At 65.3% G+C, this 27,997-nt stretch overlaps 1 protein-coding gene across 4 annotated transcripts; it reads right to left on the minus strand.

Moving 5' to 3' along the window:
* Window positions 1-4,499: 4,499 nt before the first annotated feature.
* CAPN15 (calpain 15) lies at window positions 4,500-27,989 on the minus strand. Of its 4 annotated transcripts, none has more exons than XM_082713601.1 (13): window positions 27,696-27,964; window positions 19,071-19,366; window positions 10,371-11,829; window positions 9,294-9,502; window positions 9,038-9,221; window positions 8,732-8,955; window positions 7,852-7,977; window positions 7,628-7,780; window positions 7,046-7,207; window positions 6,665-6,897; window positions 6,397-6,563; window positions 6,136-6,314; window positions 4,500-6,054 (listed from the first exon to the last, which is right to left on the minus strand). In XM_082713601.1, the coding sequence occupies exons 2-13, from the start codon at window positions 19,250-19,252 to the stop codon at window positions 6,045-6,047; spliced, it is 3,288 nt and encodes a 1,095-aa protein (XP_082569727.1). In that variant the 5' UTR covers window positions 19,253-19,366; window positions 27,696-27,964; the 3' UTR covers window positions 4,500-6,044. The 4 variants fall into 4 exon arrangements, with proteins under 4 accessions (XP_082569727.1, XP_082569726.1, XP_082569729.1 ...); XM_082713600.1 differs by having other exon boundaries at window positions 4,500-6,058; XM_082713603.1 differs by lacking the exon at window positions 19,071-19,366 and having other exon boundaries at window positions 27,696-27,989.
* Window positions 27,990-27,997: the final 8 nt, after the last annotated feature.

Below are 27,997 nucleotides of genomic sequence, written 5' to 3' on the forward strand. Positions count from 1 at the left end.
AGGCTGGTTGGAGGGGGAGTGTCTCTGTCCTGGCCCAGGTCCACCCTCCCTGACACCACCTGAGGGGACTCGCTTCTTCTCCTTGTCAAGTCCGAAGGGTAGGGCTGGGGGCTGGGTGGCACAGCGTGTCAGCCTTCTCCTCTCCGCCCGCCTGGCCTGGCCCAGCTGACCAGCTGACCGTGCAGGCAGCCCTAGGCTGGGAGACAGCTTGAGTGGCTGTCACGCCAGCAGCCCCGTGGAGAGTTAGAGGCCAGGAGGCCCGTTCCTTCTGCACACGGGCCCCTGGATGGGCTCAGTCAGGCCTGGGTCCCTTGTCACAGGCCAGGACCAGAGGGGGTCAAGGGCACAGGCCATCCAGAGATGGCGTGGGATGCAGGCTCCCAGGCCTTGGCCACTGGGCCCCAGGGACACTTCCTTGCTCCCCTACCCACTCCGGCCTAGCCCTCCGAGTCTGAGAGGTCATGCAGCCGCCAGCCCAGGGGATGGGCTCACTGGAGGCTGTGGCCATCACTTAGGGAAGGAAGGTGATGGGCCAGAGAGTCCCGGGTGCTGGGACCCTGCCTTTCCACGTGCAGAGAGGACAGCCAGGGACGCCTGCCCGCGTGAGCCCAGAGAGGAGGGAGGAAGCTGGGACTCCAGGTGATGGGACACGGAGGAGGCCACCCCTGTGTATGGCCTTTTGAGTCTGAGTTTGAGGAAGAGGAGAGGTGGTGGCACCTCCAGGGGCTCAGCAACCAGGGGCGTGACCTTATGCATCTCTGGCCTTCCAAGAGGGTCTGCGTGGGGGTGGGCCCCAGAGCCCAACTGAATGGTGGCAGCCCAATGGCCTTTGCAAGGGAGTGAGGGTCTGGCCAGCCCCCAGGAGCACTGGTGACTGTCCCCACCCCCTGCAGCTGGGCAAGGCTGGGACGTCAATGCCAACCCCTTGTCCCCTGTGCCCTCCGTCAAGGCCCATCTGCTCCATCATCACTAGGACATCTTTCCACTCAAGAGCAGGGGTGGGGTGAGTCAAGACCCCGAGTGGGGACCCACTCCACACATTGGGAAGAGCGTGGGTCTGGACCCCTGAAGCAGGACAGGGCCACCCATGGCTCTGGGGCTTGGTTACGTGTGGCTCCGAGCTCTGAGACCCCTCCCTCATTCCCCTCACTGGGATGGGAGGGCACTTGATTTCCAGGTGCTTCAGGCACCGGCGGGGTTTAGGGCAGCAGTGTCTCTTCAGTGGGTCCTGGTGCAGGGTGAGGTGGGGATCCCCGACCCCACCCTCTGACCCCTGCCAGAGCCTCACTTTGGCCATTTACCTCCTCTGCCTGGCTTACCCGGCAGTTCGCCTGTCACCTCCATTCAGGCTGCTGTGTCCGTGCAGGGGGGGCGGCAGGGAAGGTGGGGGCCGGGGAGCAGGCCCACAGAGGCCCTGTCTCACCTCTTCAGTGTCCACGCGCAGCTCTCTCCAGGACAGGCACAATGGCTGGGGACCCCCCCCCCCCGCGCTGGGAAGTGCGGGCCAAATGCCTAGAGGGGTCGAAGAGCCCCTGGGAGAGATGAGCGCCACACGGGGACCCTGTGCCCAGGACACGAGGCATCCTGTGTACTTCTTCCTTCTTGGCTCTTTGACAGGGCATCAGGGAGTCCTGGCTCAAAGGGCTGGGCCCAGGGCTTGGGCCAAAGGAGGCAGGGTCCCACCCAAGGAACCCGGAGGCCAGCCCAAGGGTGCCGACCCGCCAGCCCCATGCGGATCACGGGAGATTCCCGGCCGGCTTGTGCGGGAAGCCGTGGCAGCAGCAATGGGCAAGGACGGGCACAGGCCTGTGGGTCCCCACTGTGGGCTAGGGAGGGCCAGGCAAATGCAGAGCTTGGGGAATTCTCAGGAAATCTGTGCGGTGGCCCAAACAGGCCCAGGGACGTGGGGTGGAGCAGGCCCACCCCAAGGGAGGAGACCCCGCTGGGAAGCTGCTGGCACCCAGCAGGGGACCTCAGGAGAAGCCCTGCGGCAGCAGCTCCCTGGACCTGCGATGGTGACTCTCGGTCTGCCCATGTGTGCTTTGCCACGCTCTCCCCAACCGGCTGCAGGCTCCGTCCTCTGGAGGCCCCCATGGCCCTTCCCACGTCTCTGTCCCGGACAAGCCAGCCCTTGGCCGCTCTGGGGTGAGGTCTGTGGGGAGACTCTCCATGTGCCTCAGGCTGCTCCCTGGAGGGACCGGGGAGAGCTGGGTGCAGCGGGAGTGAGCTTCCTGCCACGGGAGGCATGCGAGCTCTGGCAGCGGAGTGGCCAGACGGGTGGGATGTGGGGCCGAGGCCACCCGAACCCCCACCCGCTTGTGAGCCAGTGTGGGCCGAGCAGCGCCTGGGGCCGACAGCAGCCATATGTTGGGAGAGGAGCTGTGTGCCCGGCTGCTTGGCCCCGGGGGCCCGGCCTTGCTGGGCCTGTCACAGACGATTTTCCCTGCCTGAGTGGCAGGCCAGCCAGCGGGCGGGGCAGGGGGGTCGCCCAGCCGTCGTGCCAGCTCCAGGTCCCCCCACGGCTCTCTTGACATCGGGCCCGAGACTCTGGGGTAGACCCAAGCGCCGGGCCTTGAGCTCTGGCCCCCCGCTATCTGGCTGAGCGCTTGGCCCTGGCGTGTGGTCAGCCCCTGGCCAGGTCGGGGTCGGGGGCCCCAAGAGGAGCCCTGGTTGGCGGGCAGGCAAGGAACAGCCCTGCCGCTCGGTGGTGGGCGGATGGCCAGGGGTGCACGCGGGCTGTGTGGGTGCCCGGGGCAGGCGGGAGAGCGCCGGGAGCCTTGGCCCTGTCAGCCTGGCGCCCACAGCCGGGAGGAGGCCGCGGCTAATTTGTACACTAAGTGCTTCTGACAGGGACGCCTCACAAGTGAGAACACAGCACCGCCCGCCTGGAGAAGGCCGCCGAGGCTGAGTGGGCAGTGAGGCAGCCCGAACGAGAGGCCAGGCCAGTGGGCCAAGACGGGGAGGAGGGCCCAGGAACCAGAAGGTGGGAGACCGAGCAGGCTGAGAGGGGGAGCTGGGGCCCCCAGCACAGCGGGGGACGGCCCCTGGCCTTGGGCCTGTGCCCCATTTTGGTAGCACTGGGATCTGGGTCCCTCTGGTCATGGCCAAGGGCTTGGTGGGTGAGTCCTCGCCCTGGCCAGCCTGGCTGGTCCCCCATCTTCTCTCCATCCCACCAGCCGCCTCTCCAGGGGCCCAGCTCCCAACCCAGGCCAAGCCCCACCTCACCCCTTGCCAGGACCCTCCATAAGCTCCCAAGTCACAACGAAGGCTCTGGACTATGGGGATCCCCCAACTCCTTCTCGGGTACTGTGTGCCCTTTGGGGCTGGGGACACCTTCCCCCGTTCCATTCCCGTCTCTCTGCTAGAGCCTCCTCTCCTGCAGGCTAGGGTTCAAGGGGAGGGGGTGGGCACACAGCCCCCACCCCCAGTGGAGACCCCTGCCTGGCCTGGCACCACAAGGATCCTGGGAATCCACAATTCTCACATCTTGCTTCCGGAGGCTTCCAGGTAAGGACATGGGTCCAGGCTGCTGGGACGCCCGGGGGGTGACAGGGCCGGCTCTTTGCCCACTCCAGGTGGACGCACCCCTGCCCCACGGGACAAGCCCAGTGCGGCCGGCGCAGCCGCGATGGAGCTAGGCGCCCGTGAGATGTGTTGTGGCAGCTGCCCCGCTGCCCGAGGCCCGCCCGGAGCGAACACTGCTGGTGGCTTTAATTGCTTTCACATTCGATAGGCTGGCCTGTGACAGGCCTCTTACACCTGCTGAAGCGCCAGCCTCCGCAACCCCTCTACTCTGCAGCCTCCATGGGGCGGGGGGTGGGGAAAGCTGTGCAAACTGCAGCCAGGGAGCACTCAGCAGGCCTGCCACCCGTGGGACAGGACGGTGCCCCCCAGAGCGGGCAGGAGAGGACCGAGTAGGAGCAGGACAGCCACCATGCCACCTGCCACCCGTGGGACCGGGTCGGCGCCCCCCAGGAGTGGGCAGGAGGGGACCGAGTGGGAGGACAGCCACCACGCCACCTGTCACCCGTGGGACGGGGTCGGGGCCCCCAGAGCGGGCAGGAGGGGACTGAGTGGGAGGACAGCTACCATGCCACTTCTCTCCTGTGCACCCCCTTGCTCCATCTGCTCCTGCCTATAGAGCTGAGAGATTCAGACAGCCCCCACCATGCCCGTGAAAGCAGATGTCACACAGGGAGCAGCCGGGCACGGGTGCTGTCCTGTATGCGTGGGGACTGGCCTGCTGACCACGGCATGGTCTGGCCCAAGCCTCTGCCCTGCCCAGACACCCAGGCCTTCAGGGGTGCACATGAGGCGCAAGCCGGGAGTCCCCAAGGCTGCCTGTGAGCACCTCCGGTGCTGGTGAGCCTCGCCCGCCAAGGTACTCCTGCTCCCCCCAGGGCAGGCTTGGGTGGCCCTCGGGACAGCCCCTGCCTGTGCAGGGGAGGCAGGAATCCAGGGACCCCGGGAGGGGCAGCAGACAGATCCGGAGGCATCAGTACAAAACAAAACATTTTTATTTGGTCCGTTGGAGCCTGAGTCTGGAAACACCCAAGGAGAACCGTCCTGCAGGGATGGGGACTGACAAGTGATAAAATAGCCTCTGGGTCAGAAGAGCTGGCCATATGTACAGGGTTAAAAATATTCACAGCTCCGAGTAACAGGGAGGGTACAAAGAGGTCCAAAAGGGAGTGGCAAGCGTCCCGATGCTTCTCCAGGTGTAAAAGGCCCCTAAGCGCTCCAGGGCTGCCCACGGCCTGGGCATCAACAGGACACTGAGGCCAGGTGGGCCCCTAGGAAGCTGGCCTCCGATGTCCGAGGGCAGAAGCAGGACTCCGGCCTGACAACAGCCTCCAGGGAGGACGCCCGAGCAGTCACGGAGCTGCTCGACTCCCTGGGCTTCTGAGGTGGGGGAGGAGCTGGGAGGGGCTGCTGGGGCCTACCTCTGCCTGGACAGCGAGGCCCAGGATTGCTGTGGGACCCTGGTCCTCCCGGCCGAGGTCAGGTGGTGTGAGGACAAAACACCTCACCTCACAGCAGGCCGGGCCGGGGCCTGGCTAGACCCTGCCCCACAGCCCCTGGCCTCCAGCCCCTGGGGCATGGCTTCTTCACTCCTGGCAGGAGGTCCAGGAATTGCATAGTGTCTTCAGAGGGGCAGCTGGGACCTTCCCATCCCGGCCCTGAGCCCGTGGCCACCAGCCACCTGCCACCCGGGACACGCTGCTGGGACTCTAGGGAACCCCGCTTGCCTTGAGGAGGCCAGGGGGCAGGGAAATGTGCTCTGGGGACAAGCTGAGGACAGAAGGCTCCTGTTGTCATGTCCCATGAAGGGGTGGACCCTGCTCTCATCCTGGGATCCATCTCTGACCCCCACCGATGGGGGGTGGTCCCTGCTCACTCTGGGGGTCCAGCCTCCATCCCAGAGGAGATGGCTGCTGTCACCCTGGGGGTCCAGCCTGAACCCTGCAAGGGAGTGACCCCTGCTCCCACTCTGGGGTCCCGGCCTCTGACCTGCCCAGATTTGGTTCTAGGAGTGAGGCTCCCAGCAGCCTCCTCCAGGTAGGAAGCCCCCCACCCCTAGGGAAAGAGAAGCCTCACCGTGGCTGGGGCCGTCTGAACCCAGCCTGCAGGCGGCTGGTCCCAGGGGCGGGCACACAGGCCCGGGTGGGCGCACAGGCCCGACCACTCCAGGCAGGTTGGAGGTATTCTGCTCTTGCGGCTGGGAGGCCCTGGGCAGGAGGGAGGGGCGGGGAGGAAGGCCTAGGGGAAGCTACTACAGCTAGTGGCTCCCTGGGCGGGGTCCTGAGATTCTGATTCAAGCGTCCTCTGTTGGGGTCTCCCTCATAAAGTGCGCGTTGGGGGGCTGGGAAGGTGGGGTGGTCACAGAGGCCGGGGGCCATGCAGGCCAGCGACTTCGGGCGTGAGAGGGGGGCTGTGGGTGCCCCTGGAGGTTGTCCAGTCACTGAGGAAGGCCTGCGCAGCCTTGCGGTGCGCCAGGCGGTGGGTGATGGAGAAGCCCGCGTTGCCCTCCAGCTGGGACAGGATCACCAGGACCTGCCTGGGGGAGGGGGCCGGTGAGGGCCAGCGGAAGCCAGGTGAGGGGGCGGGGCGGGGGCCGGGCAGGGCGGGGCCCACCTGTGCAGCGGGGGCACGCTGTCCTGCGTGCGCAGGCTGCCGCGTGTGGACACCACGTTGAAGCTGTCGGAGCAGTCGCACTGCACATGCAGGTAGGACTTGGGGTGCCGGTTCTCCACCACCACGATGAGGCCCGCCCAGCCGTGCGTCAGGTAGTAGCAGGTCATGCCCTCGCGTCCCTGGCCATAGACCGTGCAGGAGTGGGCTGGGGTGGCGGCTCCTTCCCCGTCCCCCTCCCCCGGGATCCTGCCGGCCGCCCACCTCGTGCCGCTCGCCCCGGCTCTCGGTGAGCAGGATGATGGCGTCGGCCAGCGTGGTTGGCTGGGCCTCCACGGGCTCCACCATGACCAGCCTCGAGCTGTACACGGCCAGCACATGGCCCGGCGGCTGCGGGCTGCAGCGCGGGACCCCTGCCGAGGGGCTGGAGGCTGCGGGGAGGGGCGGAGGAGGCGGGGGGCGGGCGTGTGAGCGCGGGCGGGCACGCGCAGCGCTCGGTGCGGCGGGGCGGGGTGCGCGGGTGCGCGGTTACCCTGCGTGCTGGCCGGGGGGCCCGGCGCGGCGGGGCTCCAGTGGTTGAAGGCACAGCACACCACGGCGTACTCGCCGGGCTCCAGCATCACGTCGCAGTTGACGAACTTCTTGACGGCGCGCTTGCTGTGGGCCAGCAGGCGGCCCAGGCTCAGGCGGCCCCCACTGCCGAACGACGCACGGAACACCAGGACGCACAGGTCCAGGAGGTGGCTGTCCACCGAGTCTGCGCGCCTGCGGTCCGGGGACGGAGGCGGTCAGCGCAGGGACCAGGCACTCGCCGGCTGGAGCTCACCATCCTAGCCCGCCCCCAGCGCAGCCCCGCCCTGCCCCGCTCACCAGCCTACCCCCTCCCACCCGGCCCCTACCCCGCCCCGCCCACCTGCTGCCCTCCTGGAAGAGGGCGAACTCCAGGGACGCGCGCTCCAGCACCGTGAGAGCAGTTACCCCCACCGGCCCGCTGGCAGAGCTGGGAAAGCAGCCCTGCACACGCGCCTCCTGCCAGTCCGAGTGCACCTTGCAGATGTCCACGGAGTCAAAGTACCTACACAGCGAGAGGGCAGCCCCACTGGGCAGCTCGCATCCCAGCTCAGGCCCAGGTTACTTCCTGTCCCCGCTCCACTCCCTGCCCCAGGGCGCCCTCCCAATCTCCAGGGACCCACGTCTGGGAAGCCCGGGTGCTGGCTCTTGCCCGAGGACACCACCAGGGGGCACCCGGTCCCAAGTCTGATGGGAGGGTTAGTGAGGATGGTGAGCCCTGGGGGGTCGAAGCCCTCCACTCCACCCCCCCACACCCCCCTGCCCCGCCCCTGTGCTGAGCTGGATTCAGAGAGGTACAGGTGGGCTCCCCAGGGCAGGGCACCACACGCTGGGATGAGGGGAGCAGCCAAGGGGAAGGTGGCAGGAACAAGGGGATGGCCACGGGGCAGGCACCGCACACCCGCAGCCCGCAGTGCCCAGCTACCTGATGAAGTCGCTGTACTCCATCCAGAAGACGCCCTCGCTGCTGCCGTGCGGCATGAGCTCACTGCGCAGGTGCCCCGGCCAGTGTGGCCACTCGTCTGACCAGCTGCCATTCCAGGAGAAGCGGCCCCACGGGTTCCGGAGGCGCAGGAGCCTGTGAACCACAGGGCTCAGGGCCACGACCATGCCTGCCGCGGTCTCCACCACACGTCCACCCGGCCCTACCTGGAACCCTGGACATCGCGGACGTCCAGGATGGAGTAGGCGTGGCGGGGACGCAGGCCCAGGCTCTCGTAGGCAGCGTCATCCACCTTCATGTTGCCCCCCCCACAGGAGGCACCCATGAGGAACCTGTGTGGGCAGAGCAGTCTCACTGACTGGGGGCCCCTCAGTACCCAGCGACCTCTGCTGGCCCTGCCCCCCTCCCCGCAGTGGGGAGGTGCTGCACCCTGTGGGGGGTAGGAGGTGGGGAGTAGGGGGAGTGGAAGGTAGGGGGCCCTTCTGTCTGTGGGGGCCCCTGAGAGATGTGGGACCCAGGAAGTGCTGGCCCAGCCCCCTCCACTATGGTCCCGAAGCTCAGAGGCCTTGGGCTGGGGGTTGGGCTGGCCCGGTCCCTTGGTAGCCTCAAGGTTGGCTGGTCCTGCAGGGGCAGGGCTGCAGCCCTCCAAGGGGAGCAATGGTGTCCAGTACCAGCCAAAAGCACAAGGTCTTGGCACTGAGGAGCCGTCACTCCCAGACTTAAGGTTCCGGGCCCTCCCCACAGACACATTGGCCAGCGTGTGGCAGGTCTCAGAGGGCAGACCCCACTCCCACCAGGTGCCTCTGTGGGGCTCTCTCCACGCAGTTCCAAGCGGGCGCTGGCGGTCACCACAGGCCCAGCTGAGGCAGAGGCCAACGGGCAGCGTCCTGCCTGTCCCCCATGCCACCTGGGCAGGCCAGACCCTTGGCCCGGCAGCGAGGGGTGCCAGCGACACTGGAGACGCAGGCTGTGAGTCAGAGGCCGCTCGCCCTGCTCGTCCCACTGCTCTAGGCCCCGGCCCGGCTGTCCCCTCGCCTCGCCTCTCCTCCCAACTCTGCTGACCGCCACAGCGCCCGCCCCTCTTACCCAGCCTCTTTAGAACTCAGCATTTTGGCCCAGATGAGGTCAGTGTCAACGGGCTCCTCGCGGGGGTTAGTGGAGCTGACCTGCAGCGCCAGGCTCTCACAGGGGGCGCCGGTGAGTGTGGCCAGGCCTTCAATGGCGCGCCCCGCCTGGAGGGCAAAGTAGGAGCCGTGCAGCTTGGCCAGTGCCTTCTCGATGAGGGCCACCCATAGCTGCTTCCGCTGAGCCTATGGGAGAGGCTGGAGTCGCGAGGCCCGACGCTTGTCACCCCGCCATGTCCCTCCACCGCCCGCCCGCCCGCCCCGCCACCTGGGAGAAGAGGAGGAAGCCGGCCTCGTCACAGGGCAGCATGTCGTCCACCAGCACCGTCGTCCATGTGCCATCCTTGCACAGCCGCACCTGGTAGGCGCCTTCGGCGCACAGGCTGCGTGTGACCATCACCCGCTCCACCAGGTCGGGCCGCTCGGCCAGCACGGCCAGCGCACTCAGGAACCTGCACAGAGCCGGGGCGGTGAGCACTGGGGGCCTGCGTGCCATCCACCCCCACCGCAGGCACCCAGCTCACCAGCAGTTCCCCAGCAGCCCCTGCAGGATGTCCGAGGGCCGGAGGGTGTGGAACACAGACCACGAGGCGCCCTGGTCCCTGGACACGGAGCAGTTGATCTCGTGGGGACGCAGCCACTGCCGTACACGCTGTTGGACGCTGTCGCCCGCAGGGAAGCCCACAGATGTGGGCCCAGGGGGGAAGCTGTCGTCTACGAAGTTCACGCTGTTCTGCAGGGACCGTGACCTCACATTCAGGCTCCCCCTGGCTGCGCCAGACCCACTACCCGGGAGACTGGCCCGAAAATGCTCCAGAAGGGAGAGGGTGGGGGTGTGCAGCCAGCCCAAGGGCTGTGGAGGGCTCAGCCGGGGCTTGTGTGGGCCACGCCACCCTGTGTGGGCCTGGGGAACGGCAGCCCCTGGGACATGGCACAGCCCCAGCCCGGAGGCCACAGGGGCGGTGTGCACGGGCAGCCAGGAATCCGGATGGCTCCCCCAGCTGTGGATGCCCCGGTGAGAGAAGCAGAGACATGGCTTGGATGCAAAGCCAGGACCTGAGACTCCAGTGTCCGGCTGGGTGGCTGACGGTGACAATGGGGACAGACAGCCCCTCCAACTGACCCTGGGGGCAGTGCTTCCCTGGACTCTGGCCTCCCCAACACCCGCAAGGGCAGAAGAGTGAGGGAGTGTCACGTCCCATTTCAGCAGGAGGAAGCATGGGGCCCGCCTGCTGGGACGAAGCCTCCACCCACATCCTCCCCTCCTGGGGCTTCACCATCTGTGCGACATCGCCTGAGAAGGGTCAGGAGCGCAGACCACGGGGGCACGGACCCTCGTGGGTACAGAGAAGGAAGGGGCAAGACGCGGGGAACAGGGACCGGGCTGCTTCTCCAAGCCTGAGGACAGAGGTGCCGGCCTCCTCTGGCTTCCCTCTGCCACTGACCAGGAGCCCCCCCGGACTCCTCCCTACAGAAGGGACACCAGGGAAGGACGAGAGCGTGAATGCACTGACTGGGGGACCAAAGACATGCCCAGAGAGGAGCCCATGGGAAGGGGAGAGCTGGCCTTGGGGCGTCGACACCGTCCTGGGGGCACTCACCTCCCGGCAGAAGGCCACAATGTTTTCCCAGAGGGCCTTGGCCTCCCCCTCGTCTGTCTGCCTCCGCTTCTCCACGTGTATGCTCTCCCTGCGCCTCAGGGGCGCCACGCCCCGGCGCTGGGCCACCAGGAGCTGGGGCGTATGACAGGCGGCACAGTGCTTGGCCCGCGGCGCGTTGAGCAGGGTGCAGGCAGGGCAGGCCCACTGGCTCGGGCGCTCGGTGGGCAGCACGGGGAGGGGGCCGCCAGGCCTGTGGGCGGTGCAGGGCCCGGACCTGTCGGCACTGCAGTCGGGGCAGCGGCCGGGGGGCTCGCCATGCTCCTGGAAGCCATGCAGCTTAGAGCAGCCGCACGCTGTGCACCTGGGGGCCGCCGTGGGGTTCTTGAGCGTGCACTTGGCGCACGACCAGGTGGTGAAGTCGGGGCTGGAGGGGCTGGCTGGCTTGTAGCGCACCGTGTCCCCGGCCAGGTCGATGACGTCGCTGCTGGGTGCGGCACCACAGGCCTCGCAGCGGACTGGGCTGGAATGCCCGGGTGCAGAGCAGGAGCCACACCGGGGCCGTGCCAGGCTGCCCTCAGTGGCCTCCTCCTCCAGCATGCCCAGCCGCTTGCTGGACAGCAGCTCCGCCAGGCGGGAGGCTCCGGCCACAGTCCGCCCCGGGCCCTGGGGGAGCCCCTTGGAGCCGGCAGAGGAAGAAGGCTGAGGAGCCTCAGGCACCAGTGGCTGCAGCTGGGGGGGGACCTCACGGCGGCTACGAGGCACTGGGTTGTTCTGCAGGGGGGGTGAGAAGGGGCTGAAGGAGGGTGCCCGGGGGGGCTCCTGGTCAGTGGCAGAGGGAGGGTCAGCTTCGGCGCCTTCCCCGGGCTGGGCTGGGGCAGCTATAACGTGGAAGCCAGCGGGGGCCACGACCTCGGGGACCACCAGGGCCTCAGGAGGGATCCTGGGCAGTGAGAGTTTCCGGGGACCCCCACAGGCGGAGCAGGAGCTGGCCACAGGTGTGTTGTGCAGGGTGCAGCGCTGGCAGGCCCAGCCGCTCCCAGGCTCGGCCGCCCCCTCCTGCTCCTCCTTCTCCTCCTCCTCCTCTTCGTCGGGCTGCCCCCGGGCCGGCTCTGCAGACACCAGCCCCACTGTCCTCCCAGGACCGGCTTCCTCCTTGCAGCTGCCCCTGGGCTCTGCCAGGACCCCGTTGATGACAGGCAGCAGGGAGGCACGAGGCACAGGCTCTGGGGCAAAGCCACACACCTCACAAGTCTCCTTGCCCAGGAAGTTCCGGAATGTGCAGCGGGCGCAGGGCCATTTCTGCTCCTCCACACTGAGCCTGAGGATGTGGTCAAGGTCAGGCTTGTGCCGCGGGGCCTCGCAGATGGAGCACTGGCGCTGGCCAGCCGGGTTCAGGAAGGTGCAGCGCGCACATGACCACTCCCCAACTGTGGCCATGGACCCAGGCGAGTGTGTGTGGCTGCAAGGGAAGGTCCCGGTCAGTGGAGGCCCAGGAAGGGGCCCAAGTCTTCACCTGGGACGAGGGGTCCCAGGATCAGGCCCAAGAAGCAGGCTCTGAGGGGTTTGAGGACATGAGGAGTTGGGGGGCCCCCAGGGGACCTCACAGGTCTGTCCTTAGACCACTCCTGGAGGCAGAGGGATGGGGCGGAACCACATGGTCCTAGTGGCCATGGGGCCCTGCTGGGGAGGCGGTCTTTGATCAGTCCCAGCAAAGCGCCCACGTAAACTTCCTCGACAGGTAAAGGGCGCCCTTAAAAACCCACAGCAAACGTCACAGCGTGGACACTCTGCGTGCCTCCCTCCCAAGACCAGGAGCTCAGCGCTGCCGGTCAGCGCTGGACCAGAGACCCAGCCAGAGCAACTCGGTGGGAAAGAGATGAAAGGCATCCAACTGGAAATGAAGAAGTAAAACTACCTCTGTTTGCACATGGAGTGATCCTACACACAGAATTCCCCAAAGTCCACCAACAAAAATGACTAGAGCTAATAAATGAATCCAGTGACATCGTATGGCATGAGACTGACACGTAACCATCAGTGCTTTCCACGCCACCAACGAAGAGCTCGACAGCCCAGAGAAAGGAAGTTAGAAGAACAGTATGACTTCATCTAAAATAACCGAGGGATACGTTTTAAAAAGGAGAAAACTCGGGGCGCCTGGGTGGCTCAGTGGGTTAAGCCTCAGGTCATGATCTCAGGGTCCTGGGATTGAGCCCCACATCGGGCTCTCTGCTCAGCAGGGAGCCTGCTTCCCCACCCCCCTCTCTGCCTGCTTGTGATCTCTGTCTGTCAAATAAATAAATAAAATCTTTGGAAAAAAAAAAGAAAAAAGAAAAAATTCTGGGGGCCCCTGGGTGGCTCCGTCGGTGAAGCCTCTGCCTTCAGCTCAGGTCCTGGGATGGAGGCCAACGCGGGGCTCTGTGCTCAGTGGGGAGCCTGCTGGAGGTTCTCTCCTCCTGCGCCTGTGCCCAGCCCCAGCTCACACATGCTCTCTCTCTCTCTCAAAATAAGTAAAATCTTAATTTCTGTGACCTTGAATTTGACAATGGCTAATTGGATGTGACACCAAAAGGACAGGCAGATAAAGGAAAAAACTGGACTTCATCAAGGTGAGGAACTTCCACGCTTCAAAGGGCCCAGCTGAAAAAATACGAGAATTCGTAAGAGAAAATATTTATGAGTCAGGTCTGGCTCCAGAAAACATAAAGAACCCTCGCAACTGAGCAACCACAAGGACGCTTTTCAGAAAAACAGGTGAAGGGCCGGAGCAGTCATGTCTCCAGAGGACACACCAGTGGCCGTGGAAGCACGTGGGAAGACGGAAATGTGCTCAGCATTGCTAGCCACCAGGAAAACGCAAACCTGATGTGGGAGACCCCACTTCACACCCGCTGCGGCTGGGGAGCACCCAAATAGCAGGGGACGGCAGGGGACGGCAGGGGACGGCAGGGGCCGCAGAGCTCTCCCCCGCCCCACCTCTGTGCCAGCAGCCTGGCGGCCTCTCCCGATAAACAGTCACCACCCCACCCTGCAATTCCACTCCTGGGCACACACCCCGAAGGACCGGGAACTAGTGCCCTGGTGTGCACACATACACTCAGAGCAGGTCCACGCACGACAACTCAGACACTGTCAGCAAACAAACAGGTAAAGGAGATGTGGAATGTTATTCAGCCACATAACGAGACTCTGATACATGTTCAGTGAGAGAAGCCAGACACAAAAGACCGCACGTTCCAGGAGTCCATGCACACAGAACCCTTATGGCAGCAGATCCGAGGCGGTGTGAAGCCCAGTGGGCCCCAGGGCCCGGAAGTTCTGTAAGGAACACGGGTGACACAGACATGTAGGGACGGGGTAGAGGGACGGACGCATACTGTGAATGTGCCTCGTGCCCTCTGAAACAGTTCTTTCATGTCATATGAACTTCAGCTCAAAAAAACCAAAAGCAAAACCAAAGTGAGGGCTGGAGGGTAGGGCTAGGGCACAAATTGGGGAGGGGCACCCTGACTCAGGGCTGCCGGTTGGATCCCCTAACCAACTGCCTGTGTGGTCTTTCTGGGGACCTCTGGGCCGGTATCTGACCACAAAAAAGCAATCCAGCAGCGCTAGAGACCCACGCACTGGGCACATGCCTGCTGAGCCCAGGCCACACGTGGGTCGTGGAGGGCCACGCTGTCCCGGAGGGGCGGGCCCTCTCTACTTACCTGTCTGCTGCCAACCCAGACCGCTGAGCCCTACGTGCCTGGTCCTGCAGCAGCACGCACCAGCACTGTGGTGGCCCCAGCGGGGAAGCTTGCTTTGCACCCGGCAGTCCCATGCGGCTGTAGCAGGGAGTTGTCCCCCCAGGGAGATCACTGGGGACCTGGGGCAGGGGATGTCCAAAGGCAAACTAGGTGGGAGAAAGGGCAGGGCCCTCTCTGCTGGGAACCTGTCCCAAAGTGCTGGCAACACCCAAGCCTGGGAGAGTCCCTCCTGGGCTGGGCGGCTGTAGCACTCGTGACACTGGGAAGAGTGCCCCGCCCCACCTGGGGGTCCTGTCCTACGTCAGAGCTGTGCTTCAGGGGCAGGCAGACCCTCATGCCCTTGTCCCAAGGGATGGCCATGCACCCCACCCGTGCCAGGTAAGGACAGGGACATGGGCCTCCACAAGTGGCTGTCTAGGCCTGTGGCACGTGTGTATGTGTGTGTATGTACACGCGTGGGTGTGTGTGGACGCATCTAGTGCAGCGGGAGGGCAGTGCCGGTGGGTGCTCCTGGCTCCTCCGGCCTGATGTGGGTCCATGTCTGGGGGCGGTGCCGGCCCCTTGACCTGCACGGGCTACCCCGGGCACGAGGAGGGGTCTCCACAGCAGGACTGCAGCTGCTCTCCCTGGCAGAGATGTCAATTTCTTAACGAGACACGAAGCCTTGGCTTCTGACACTGGGTTTACACCAAACCCTTCTGGCTCAGGAAGAAAACTTGCCTCTTCAAAACAAAAAAACCAAAAACCTCCCTGAGCAACAAGATTACTTCCCAGGGCCCAGGGCCCTTCGCGGCCTGCATGGCCGAGGGCCACGAGCTCCCACAGCCTGGCCATGGATGGGCCACGGCGAGTGGGCGGGGCTATGCTAGGCTGCGCGACAGGGGCGTGTGGCACCAGCTGGGGGGGCAGGCCAGCTTTGGCCTTCATTTCTGTGCTGTGAAAAGCCTAAGAAATCTTCCTGGAGACCAGGGAAGGGCCCACAGTCAAGGTGTGGGTCACAGCGGGTACCCACAAGTGGCTTCCACCCTGGTTCTAGGCCCAGGGGATACCCACTCGTCTGACACGCTGCAGGCCATCTGCCCATGGGAGGGGCATCCAGAGAATAGACTCAGGGCCCGTCCTCCATGCAGGAGAGGGGAGGACACCCCTCTTAGGGCACACCTGCCCTTGGCTCAAGGGCTCTGGGGACTCTGGACGCACTGAGCAAGGCCAGGCTGGGGAGGGAAGGGGCCCAATGCCTGTCTACCCTCCTAACCCACCAGCTGCCCAGTCCATGGCCTGGGTGCAGCTGCACAAGAGGCACGTGTCCCCGGGTGCTGGCCAGGGGACACTGGTGGGACAGGGCCGGTGTCACAACCATCACAGTGGATAAAAGCACATCAGGAAGAGGTATCTGGGTGGCTCAGTTGGTTAAAGCCTCTGCCTTTGGCTTGGATCATGATCTCAGGGTCCTGGGATCGAGCCCCGCATCGGGCTCTCTGCTCAGCAGGGGACCTGCTTCCATCCCTCTCTCTCTGCCTGCCTCTGTGCCTATTTGTGATCTGTGTCAAATAAATAAATAAAATCTTAAAAAAAAAAAAAAAAGCACATCAGGAAGATTCTGCCTGGGGTTCAGAAAGGCTTATACGGAAACAGTGCCTATGACTCAAATTTCGCTCTGGGGACACAGAGGGCAAACAGAGCCACCCCTGGTTAGAGTAAGGCTTCCGGCGCTTGCTGCAGGGGTGCAGGGGCTCCCAGGACAGGCGGTGGTGGTGGCGCTATGCTTCCTCTCCGACCCTGCAGCCCACAGCGAAGTGGCTCCAGGGTCAGTGAATGCATGACCAGAGGAGCCTGAAATGCCTCCTGACCTTCATCTCCCTTGGCATCCCTTCTGACTCCACAACCCTGGGGTCCACCCAACATGATGCAGGGCGGGAGCTGAGGGCTTGGGAGACACTCAGAGAGGCCAGAGCACCCCACCAGCCTGGGAGGAAATAGCAGCGTGGGGAACCCTGAGCCAAATCCAACTCCAATGAAAAGCAAGTCCAAACCCCGTGACACCACCTCCTCCAAGGCACAGATTGAGTCACGGCTGGGAGAAACCAGCTGCCCAGGGAAAGAAAGGCCATGTCAACGGGAAATTGAGGCAGCTGTTCAGAAAACCCCAATACCACATTGGTGTCCTCCATCATCTGGTGACTGCTCTGGAGTCCCTTTCGGGGCAGTGTTAGGTCTCCCTAGCACCCGGGACACAAGCCTGCAAGAACGCAGAAGCTCCTGGTCACCACTGTGGGGGCGGCTCAGTCCCAGGGCGATGCCTCTCCTCCCCAGAGACAGCGGCGAGCAGTGAGTGGCGTCCACACACAAGGACCTCAGTGAAGCCGCCACGCCCAAAGGTCTGGCTGCCCTGATGGCTGTGGCTGCCTGACCTCTGACCCCTGTGGCTGTGAGGTGCGTCCGCGCGCCTCCCTCTGGGGCCCCCTCAGCCAGCCTTGTGTCATACTCCTCACTCCTGTGTCCCCACGGGTTGTAGGCGATGCCAGCCACGTGCATTGCTTAGGGATCAGGGAGAGCAGCTCCCCAGCCTGGCGGTGGGTTATGGGGACACGCCCACAACGTGGCTCTCCCAGCTTCCTTGGGGCAATGGAGTGGTTCCAGCCAAGGAGGCAGTGAGCCCAGACGTGGGGGCAGGAGCCGCGGTGCTGCTGGCTTCTTCACAGGGCATCCTGGCCCCCCGTGCCAGGCAGAGCACCACACACGTGTACGCCTGTAACCACGTGCCCAGGTGTGCGTGTGGGGCGGGGTCCTGTCACAGTGGCTGTGTGTGGTTCTGGCCTTTCTGCCCCCCATCCTGCCATCTGCCTTGCCCAGCTGCCCCCCCAGCTCCCTGCACCGGCCGACTGTCTTCTCATCCCCAGTCTGGACATCTGTGAATTTCTCAAGGTCGTTTGCAGTGTCTCCTCCGGCTTCGCCTGCTGCTCCCAGTGGCTGATGTGGACTGACCCTGGGTCTGGCCGGCTGCAGAGGGTGATGGGAAGGGGCCGCTCGTCCCCCAGCCCAGGGGTAGGAGCATGGCAGGAGGCCAGGAGAATGAGAAAGTTCGACTGGGTTCCGCAGTGTGTGCCAGGATCCAAAGTGACATGCATGTGTGCCCCTCGGCATCCTTGGGTGTGGGGCAGAAGGAGCTGCCTGGAAAATCCCGCGGGGTCTATACCCAGCCTGCTGCTCCCCGGGGTGGGGGGAGCCCCTCCCAGGACCCAGAAGTTCTATTCCTAGCGATTTATCTTAAGGAGATAATGAGAATTTGTAAAAAGCATGTGGACAGATGAAGGCATGGGAAGCTACAAATCAGACCACCTGGGGACGCTGGCCCCCGCCCGCCAAGGTGTCTAGAATCACACAGGCAGATGGCCCTGAGTGCTGGCCAGGACGGGGAGGAACGAGAGCTCTCCCCTATCGCACTGGTGGGGACGGCAGAAAACAGCCTGGCAATGTTGTAGAAAGTTAGAGGGTTTCCACTGCAGCAGCCGCCTCCGGGTCCCGCCTCAGCGAAAACGAGTCTGCACAAAATCCTACATGTGAATACTCTCACAGCAGCACAGGTCATCAAATCCAAGTGGAAACAACTAGATGTCCGTTAACTGAGGGATGGCTGCCACAGACCAGGGTCTGTCCCTACAACAGGCATTTACGATTTGGCCATGAAAAGAACGAAGCTCGGGCGCCCGCCCCCGTGGCTAGGGCCTGACAGTATTTCGCCTTGTGAGAGGCCAGGCACAGAAGGTGTTCTAGGGTTCCCCTCGTAGGACGTTTCCAGAAAAGGCACATCTACAGGCAAGAGGCAGGGTGGCTACCTGGGGAAGGGAGGCAAACAGCAGGGGCCCAGGGGGAGATGTGGTCGTGAGCTACTCTAGAAGTGGTCACGACCAAAGCCGCAGAGCCGTGCGCTCAGGGGCAGGGGACAAGAGCACACAAGTCCCACCTCATGCCAGCTGTTTCAGAAAGACACAGATGTCCATTAGTGCGTCACTGACGCCGGCATGAGGCAGCAGAGGAAATGTCCAACAACCCACGTTGCCGGCTCTGGCCACTCACCAGCCATGAAGCCCCCAGTGCCTCCTGCTGACTCCTCTGGCGCCTCCCAGGCACCTTATCTGCTGGCTCAGGCCTTGGGGCCCACGCCATCCCAGAAGAGACCCCCATTAGGACCCTGCCTGCTGTCCAGACACCAGGAAAACTGTGCTACATGAGGATGCTTGGTCTATGGGAAGTGGCGGCCAAGCATACCATAGCAGGTGCCTTCAAGAGAGGGCAAGCCCGTTGCCACTGCCTATCCCTGGGGCCAGAGGAACCCTGAGTATGTGCTGAGTGGCGGGGGCCCCTCTGCAGCAATGTCATGGGAGGGGCTAAAGGCAGGGGTGGGATGTCAGGGCCCAGCACCCCCAGGCCTGAGCAGTGGGGCTGCCCCACACCAGTCATCCTAGAACTCCCGAGGGGAGGCTCGCCAGCTGATCCGAAGGGCAGTGTAGGATGAGAGACCCGTGCGGAGCCTGGCCATGACCGCAGTTGGAGGAAGCTGGCACAGGAAGGTCCGCCAGCGCAGCGGCACCCTGCACCAGGGAGGGGCCGGGAGCTGGTGGCCTCTCCTGCACCCTCACTCCAAGCACAAAGCTCCAGAAGCAGCTTCAGCGGACGCAGCTCCCTGAGCGAGCCACATGCCCCGCAGGAAGGCCACCCCGTCCCTGTCCCAACAGCAGCCGCCAGCCAGGCCAAGGCTCCCACGGCCCGGCATCCTGGGGAGGGCTGCAGCAACCCCAGAGCCTCTCAAGCCGTGGGCCTTTTGGGGAAAGCAACTTGCCAAAGGATTCTCGGAAACGGGACCCCATCTCTGCAAGCCCCTCTCCTCTGGCTGGGAAGGGGCCACCCTGACAGAACAGCACCCCCATCCCTCGGGCCCCGCCCCCTTTCTTACCTTCGAGCCCGGGGACGCGGGGGCTGGTGAGGCCGGGTGACCAGGGCACCACCCCAGACAGGCCCCCCAGGGCCGCTCCTACACCAGCTGGCTGCTGCAGGGGGCCCGGGGTAAGGCGGTCCCCCGGGGAAGCCGTGGTCCGACTCGGTCTCGGTGGCCAGCGAGGAGGCGGAGCTCCCCATGGCCCCCGCGGTGGCGGCCGCGCAGAGACCCGGGCCTGGTCACACGCGGCCCACAGTGGGCGAGCTGGAGCATGGAGGGAGGATGGCGCCCACGCCGGAGACAGGGCGGCTGGGCTGCTCCATCACACAACAGAGATAAACACAGAGAGAGAATAAAGAGAAACAGGAGAAACAGCATGACTCACAGGAAAGAAGCCCCCAGAGCCTGGGTGGGCTCCCCAGTGTGCTAGCGGCCTCGGGGACCCAGGACCCACAGCCGGGGTCCTGGCAGAGTGGAGGTGCAGGGCTGCAGTGGCTAGCCCGAGGCCCGCCCTGCCACCAGCGCCCCTGCTCTGCTCCTGAGATCCGACCCCAACCCCTCAACTGCCCAGAGGGGCTGGCCACGTGTCCACTTGCCGGGCTTCAAAGGGAGTCACACCCCTACTGAGAAAACACCACACGGTCACGCTTTACTGCAGAAAAAAGGACCCGGGAGCATTTGGCCAAACAGAATGGAGAAACAAGCAAGCGCATGCAGCAGAGCCGGGACAGCCGGTGGTGGGGGGGAGGGTTTGCCGAATGCCCATGTAGCCCAGAGGAGACCCCCAGGGCTCCGAGGCTGGCAGAGAATGGCTACCACATCCCTTCCAGAGCCTTCCAGAGGGAAAGCCTCCCCAGCCCTGGGGAGAGATGGGTGACTCAGGAAGGACCCGGGGATGGTCTGGGTTCAGGGGAGACCATCTGACGCTCATGGGTTGAGCAGGAGGCCCCTCTGCTCGATCCAGACAAGGCAAGTCCCAGTCAGGCTCAGGGCCAAGCAGAACCGGCGGCCCGCTTGGCTCTCGGGGCTGGGGGTCGAGGGACACAGGAGGAGGGGGCTGGGGTCGGAGAAGCCTGGGCCCCTGACCCAGAGGAGCTCTGGCCAGATCAGTCAAGTCCCCTGCGCAGCGACAGAATTCACCCAGACGGCCTTTACTCCGAGGAATGGGGACGTGCGTGAGACAGGGTGGCGCCCACCCTGACCAGCCCAGCGACCTCGCTAGTTCCCTGCCCCTCAGGCCTACCCAGAGGGCCCCAGAAGGGCCGAAGAGAGGAGGCAGAGGCCCTGTGGCCTGCGAAACTGACACCGTCCCCATAGCACCCAAAGGAACGTCTGTCAGCGCTGACCCACGGGAGCCTTACAGGAGCCACAGGTGCCTTTCCCAGCCGTCTAGCAGCCAGTGAAGAAGGTTAGAGAGATAAAAGGAATCTAGAAGACGCATCTTATGTAACCCCACATCCAAAATATCTCCGTGCCGGCCCGAGATTTAGGTGAAACCACGTGTGGGCTACGTGACATTGCGCTCAGTCGAGATGTTTGCACTCTGCTGTGGTCACGCTCCTCTTGTTGTGGGGAGCCACGCTCGAGCCAGCAGCCCCGCTTGCCAGTGCCTTCCACACTGGGCAGCGCACAGGGCACGCTCACCAGCGGTCGGTTCCTTCTCAGCCAGGGTCACTGCAGACACTGGCCTCTCCCGGGGTTCCAGGTCAGATCCCAACAGCCCCTCGGATGCCTGAGCTCGCCCACATGGGAGCCCTTCGTGGGAAGAGCCTGAGCATTTCCGATGCTCCTTTCACAGCCAAACCCTGGGCAGATGGAGGGTACATGAGGGCAGAGGAGGCCAGAGGGGGCGCCAGGCTCATGGGAGGTGTCGTGGGACAGAACTGCTGGCACTTGGCTCCAGGGCCATCATGGTCCTGACAAAGAGCTCTGCCCATGTCCCGGGGAGGGTGAGGTGGTGGGTAGATGGTGCTGTCGCCACATCCGTCCCACGCAGGCAGAGCCGAGGGCAAACCGGCCCTGAGGCTTAGTGAGGACATGGCCCTGGTCTTCCTAGGGCTGCTACCAGGCTGCCTGCAGCACAACAAGGACTCACCTGTTCCTCCCGAATGCCCTAACCTGGGGCAGTGAGGGCTTGGGGAGAATGCCAGCCTCCCATCCCTGCCCGGGGACCCCAAGCCCTTCAGCAGCTGCACCCTGTGCCCCAGCTTCCCGACAGACCTTCAGGGAACTCTGACCCTACAGGCCCTGTCTGGGGCAGGTGGGAGGCCCGTCCAGGGGTGGGCCATATGGTGGCAGCCCAGTCCCTTTGGAGAGGGCAGAGGCAACACAGGTCCCTGTTCCCGCGGGCCGGAAGGGCAAATACTCCCTAGAGAGCAGCCAGCTCAGGAGGGCCCATCTGGGGATCTTCCACTTGGAGGTGGTGAGAGGACCTGGGCATAGACCCCATGAATGTGTGCCCTGGCTGAGCAGGGCTCCCCAGGGGCCAACCCCTGTGCTACCCCAAGAGGCCCACCTGCACAGGGCAGTGTGCGGGGAGCTCTTGCCAGGCAGGGCGGCCCGTCCCTGGCTCACATTCTGGCTCCGTGTCAGAATGACTGGGCACGGAGACACTTGCACACCCTGCAATTTGAGACAAAGCCAGGTGAGGGCTTCCCGCAGGGCAGAGCAAACCTGATCTCCGGGGACAAATGTCACGCAGCCCTCTTCCCGGCAGGGCCTGCTGGTTGGACAAAGCCCCCCCCGGGGCTGCCTGCCTCCCCGAGGTGGGCACACGGGCCATAGGCCAGCCCCATGGACACTGGAGACTCGCCATCCATCGCTCTGTGCATCTCTACTCATTTCACGAACACCCGTCTGGCCTCCGTGGGGTGCCAGGTCCCAGCAACGTCTGAACCCTGCACACTTAGGGCGCACCTTCTTGCTGCTGTGCCTTCACAGGTCTCTGGGCAGAAGCCAGAGCAGACGCCAGTCTCCTATCGGGGAACGGAGCAGGGTGCTGGGCAACATGGCGCCACGGGCAATGCTCCTATCTGCAGCCCGATGGGCCATCCCTGTCCTCCATGCCCTCATTTGGGAGCTGCTGCCCTAGATTTAAACGGGGCGGTGGCCTCCATCGGCCTCAGGGAACCGCGGGGCGGGGCTGCAGTGCCAGCCCCCGAAGGTGTTCGCCACCGGGAGGACTGGCGGGTCCCCGCCGCCTAGGGAGAGCAGATGCCTGGCACGGCCCTCCAAGGGAACAGCGGGGCACGATCCTGCAGAGTGAGGAGCACAGGGGCCAGCGGGGATGACCCCTCCTTAAGCCCCACGTGGGGAGCACCTATGTTGGTCATGGCAAGCACCCCCAAGCCCTCACCCTAGCCCACCTGCGTGTCCCTGCCCCTGTGGGCCCCGAGAGGGTCAGGCTCTGAACCGCAAGGACACAGGCACGTGGTTGCCGCCAAGTGAGAACTCACCGGGCAAATGAAGGCCAGAGAGGGGAACACAGTGTGGGCCTCACCCCAGATCCCATTCTGTCTCACGCCTGGGGGGCACAGTCAGTCCGTCCCATGGTGCTAGGGCCCCTGCGTCCTGTGTGACAACGGTCTGGGCTCCGCGAGGGCACACGGCGCTTGCTGATGCCTCTTCCCGTGCGCACATGCCCCACCCAACCCCCCCAACACGTCCGTGCTATGTGTGCTCCCCACGCCGTGTCCCAGTTCCACAACACCCCACCCCGAGATCTCATGGGCATTCATCTCCCCGTCTGAGGGTAACCGGCCTGCACAAACTGCAGCAACCCTGCTGGGCGGCCTGAACTCAGCCCCAGGATGGGCACAGGGGAGGGACAGGGACAGCAGTCTGCGGGGAGGGAACCTTGTGCCTGAAGGGCCACCCTGCCAAAGCCCAGAATGCACCCACCGGACACGAGGCTGAGTGCGAGTGGCCTGGTGCTCCCCCTGTAGCCTGAGGGTGGGAGGCTCCGGCCTGAGGGAGTCAGGCCCGACCCACCCGGGGAGGTCCAGACCTCAACCTCCCTGCGGCCCTGGACTGGTAGCAGAACACCCTCCCTCAGGTCACAGGACCAGGGACGGCCCGTCAGGCGTGTGGAGGGTCCTCTGGGGAGGAAACACCAAAGGCGTTGCAGACGTGGCCTGGCGAGACACATGTGCTTTGCAGCTTGCCCTGCAAAGACAGGACCACAGTCTCACACCTCACATGCTGTCAAGGCAGGGGTCCGGGAAGCGGGTCTGGGGGGATTGCAGACAGAGGCCAGGGAACTGCCGCAGGGAGAGGGCCCCGCCAACCAGTGAGCAACCTACAGCCCAGATGCACACACAGCCCTGGGGAAGGAGCTCTGCTGGTCTGGCGGCAGACGCCAGACCCTCCCCAGGCACATCACCTGGACGCCACTCCCTTTCCTGGAAGGTTCTGGACTCTGGCCAGGGCTGCAGTCCCACTCCCAGGTTTATCAGCACTGAGCCAGAGTTCATTGGAGTGAGTGCCAACTTGGTCCAGGCTCTGTCTCCACCTCTGGACATGTGGGCCTGGACAAGGAGTGAACCTCAGTCACCCTGGGCGCGCTCCCATGGCTGGTGGCCCAAGGGCTGTGTCCCTTTAGATGCTGCATATGTTCCTTACCCAGAGGAGGCTGGAGGCTCTGGAGCAGCCACGTTGCTCAGCCCGCGCCTCGCTGCCTAGTAGTGTGGGAGAGCAGCTCTGCTCTCCTTAGCATTCAAGGACCCTGGTGGGGAGGGGCATGTACTCTCCCCTCAGGTCCTTCAGACCGAACAAGGGCCCAGGCTCCACCTCGCTGTAGCCTCCGCCACTGGCTCACCGTGGCCCTCCGGCGAACACCGAGGCCAGCCACCCCCACCTGCTGGCCCCAGAGCCTGTGCCCCAAGAGGTGACGTCACCACCCTGATGACCTCAGAGAGCCAGGTCTCAGGGTTAAGGCCATGGGCTCTGGGAGGGTACCCAGCACTTCCTGTGAGAAAACCCGAGAGGGACAGGGCTCTGTCCCAAACCCTTGCCCTCCAGACCAGGAGCTGCTGCCTGAGCACACTACAGGATGGTCACTCTTGGCACTTCTGGACTCTCCCTTGTCTCAGGCCCTGCAGTCCCCACAGGTTCCGGCAGCCATCGGGGCTCCTTGCCATGCAGCTTACCCCCCATCCCCCACAGGCTTCCTGGGCACATCGGGACACCAAGGTGGGAGGGGAGGAGATGGGCCTCTCAAACCAGACGCACACACACGCCTGGGGGCCAGGGCTGCCCACACAGAGGGAACAGGGTGGCTGCACGTCCCTTTGTGTCAGTGTCCTACAGCACCTGTCACGCATCACAAGAAAGGAAACGAACTACGTTTCCCACAGTGGCGTTTTCAGAGGAACAGGGACGTCCTCATGATCCCCTAGTCTGTGAGTCTGACACCGTGGAACATCTGACCGTCCTTTCTCCGGAGAGGGGACCGGCAGCAGACGCGCACCCTCACTCGGGGCACTTCAGTGCTTCTGCTCGCCAGCAGGCAGCAGGAGCAGCCTTGCGCCCGGTAACCTCAGGCCTCACTGGCAGCACAGGTTCCCGGGGGTCATCAGCTCATCCCAAGGGAGGAAGACGGGGAGCTGGAGAGCCCTGGGGACCGGGCAGCATGAGCTTGGGGCTCTCTGCAGCCACCTTTCCGGACCGGCGGGCTCTAGAACATACTGCCTCTCCTGCTGACTGGAGGGGAGTCGCAGCTGAGGGTGGAAGGTCCTGCGGTTCGAGGGCCACCAAATTCCAAAGGGCACGGGTGGATGTGGAAGGGACGGAGTGCAAGGAGGGACTGGCTCTGCTTCGGGTCTGGGCCGGGGCAGCCAGGGAGGAGCAGGAAGCTGAGCCCAGGCCTCCTTCAGACACAGGCACTGCTGGGTGACAGCGCTGAGCTGCAGCTATCGACCTGCTCTCCCAGTGCTGTTCCTGCGGCACCATCCAGGCCCGTCCCCCAGCCTGGCCACCGGGCAGGTGGGCGCAGAGCTCCCCTCCATCGTGGGGAGTAGTGCAAGCAGGGCGTGGGGCGGCGGCCAAAGTGTGACGCCAGGTACCGGCACGGGAGGCAGGGAGGCCGCAACACGCCTGCGCTCGGCTCAGTTCCCTGCGGATCTACCCCTGGTGCCCAGACAAGTCCCTGCAGGAGGGAGCAAGCCGTGGACCTCCCCACCGGCCCCTCCTGGGCTGTATGCACTGGGCCGGGACACCCCTCAGTTCTCCCGCAGCCCCCCGGCCCCCTGTGCCTGCCCCTCCTTGTGCTGGTGGCACCGACGCGGCTGTCTGCTGAGCCCCTGCTCAGACCCTTCCCCAGGCCGCGGCCAGGACCCACAGAATGACAGGGCCTCTGCGCTCAAGAGGTGGAGGCAGCCCAGCCTCACCCCACAGCCTCCTTCCCGCTCATTCTGAGAGGACGGAAGCCAGTAAGTCCACTCCTCAACCCAGAAAGGCCGTGGGGTGCCACTGCGGACGGCCCACGATGATTGGAGCCGCCTGCCAGCAGGGCACCGGCAGAGGCTGTTCCCTGCCCACCCGCTTCGTATGGACGGGACGACGCTGAGCACCGGGCGTCTGTGTGTGCACGGCGGCTGAGACGGGGTCCAAGCTTGGCACAGGTCGCCTGGCCCTTCTCAGCAGAGTAGGAAGGAAGGAAGGTGGAGGAGCTTAGTCCTGGCAGAGCAGCTTGGCTGAAGAGATTAAGGCACAGACACCATCATAGTCCTGCTCTGAGACACTTCTGGGCACCGGTGCTGAGGAAGCAGAGAAGCGGGGGCAGCGGGACCCAAGGGACAAGCGGCCAGCAGGTGTCAGGGGAGAGTGGGAGCAGGCCTGACCCCAGCGCTTGCTCTGCACACCCGGGGCCGAGAGCCCTTGCTTGGGGTCTGGGCCGTGGCTTCTGAAGCCCGATAAAGCGACCCCCCAGGCCAGCCCGCACGTCCCCACTGCTCTGGGCTGCGCTCTGCAGCCGCTCAGCCCGGTGCGGGGCCACGGGACACCCGCGGGTGCGTGTGACCAGTCACCAGAGCCAGGTTCCTGAGAGCGTCCCCACAGTTCTCATGTGACCAGGCCCCCATGCTTCCAGCACCTTCTGTGCCGGGGGCAGCACGCAGTGGGGGGCGCGGTCTGTGCCCAGACTGCAAGACGGCCAGGGCTGCCCCTCGGGCTCTGCGCCCACCGTGGGGTTTGGGCTGTGATACCCCGCGTGGTTCCTGAGGGAGAGGGATTTTGGCGCAAGGGGGCACGTCCTTCCGGTGCCCGGCTTAAGACCCACACGGGAGGCTGAGCGGGCAGAGGGCCGTCCAAAGGCAGCCCCGCGGGCCAGACACTAGCAGCTACAGCCCCCGGTGGCCCTGGCCTCCGCCCGCTGGTCTGAAAGCCCGGCTGAGCCCGGTGCTAGCCGCCACAGGGGCTGGGAGAGCTGTGCACAGGCCGGAACACGAGGAGCGCCCGCCAGCGGCACCACAGTCTGGCCGGCCCAGCGGGCCTCTCCCGTGGAGGGCGGCGGACTTGGGACCCGCTGCGGCGGTCCTCAGCGCCCATGGCCCGTGGGAGCCTGCCTAGCGGTGCTGTCCCTGAGCCTCGGCCCAGCAGGGCTTGAACTGGGCTCTCAGGGGGTCACGAGGTCACCAGCCAGTCTGCTGGGGAGCAGCACCAGAGAGGTCCGATGCAGAAGGAAGGGACAGAAGTGCCCTTTAGGGAGCAGGATGACCTGACAGGACGTCAGAGGTGCCCAACCCAAGGCCAGGCGGAGCCGGCTTCCTGCAGGAGGACTCTGCGCCTTGCACTGCCCAGCACTGCCCGGCAGCTCCCCCGCCTGCCACAGGCCCCCATCTTTTAGTTCTCTCTCGCCAAGTCTATAGAGGGATGGATGACCCCCGCCTCCTGCCTGGGCTGTTTCTGCTGACCAGGGGAATCTGGACATGACATAGCCGACCCTCACAGCCCTCCCCGCGGGGCCCCAGTGCAGCCCCCAGTCCCCCCCACCCCCAACCCAGCGGCCCCGCGCTCCTCCGCAGGACCCCAAACTCCGGGCCTGGGCTCGCAGGAGTCCTGCTCACCAGCTCCCGCGCAGTCAGGGGCTGTCCCTACAGCCTCGCGGTCAGGGCCACTGGGGCCCATGAGGGTGCCCTGGTCAGGAGCGAAGGGAGGCCCTCAGGAAGAGGCAGGGGCCACCCAGCCACCCGGCCAACCTTCCCCGGAGTCCCCCGCCCCCCTCCCCAACTCCGCCGCGGCCGGAGCGCCGCCCCCAGAGGAACAGGGAACAGGGAAGTGTGGGGCGGCCGACGGGCGCCGCCCCCGGGAAGTGCCCGCGGTCCCTCCGCGGGGGCACCGGGGGACACTCGCCGCAACGCCGGCGGGGGCAGAACGCGCCTGGACCGTAAGGGCACTCAAGGACAGGCCGGGGCCGGGGCCGCCTCCCGCGTCCGCAGCACCCCGGGGCTGGCCTCCCGGCGACCCAGACGACCCGGGTCCGCGCCCGCTCCCCTCTCGGGCGGCGCCCCCAGCCCGGCCCGGGCTCCGGCCCGAGCTCGGGGCGCGCCGCTGGGGTGCGGGTGGGGGCAGCCCCCCGGTGGCGAGGCTCCGGCGCGGGTCCAGGCCGCGCCCCCGGCCCAGCCCGGCCCTGTCGGCCGGACTCACCTCCGCAACCAGGCGGCGCCTCCTCAGTCCCCGCGGCCCGGGCGGCGCGGCCCCAGGCCTGCTCGCCTGCGCCGGCCGCTCCACAACTTCTGCCGCCGGCCTCCCGCGCTGAGTGGCGGAGCAGCCGCGCGCCCGGCCCGGCCCCAACCCGGCCCGCGTCCGGCGCCCGCTCTACGCCGCCTCCGTAGAGTAGCGCCCGGCCGGGGCCCCGCGGCTACACCGCGCCTGAGGCGCACACCGCGCTGTGAATCGCGCGCGCGGACTACCGCTCCCACAGGGCCGCGCGACGCCGCCAGGCCGGA

This window comes from Mustela nivalis, assembly GCF_964662115.1.
Source record: "Mustela nivalis genome assembly, chromosome: 19".
NCBI classification, from domain to species: Eukaryota; Metazoa; Chordata; class Mammalia; order Carnivora; family Mustelidae; genus Mustela; species Mustela nivalis.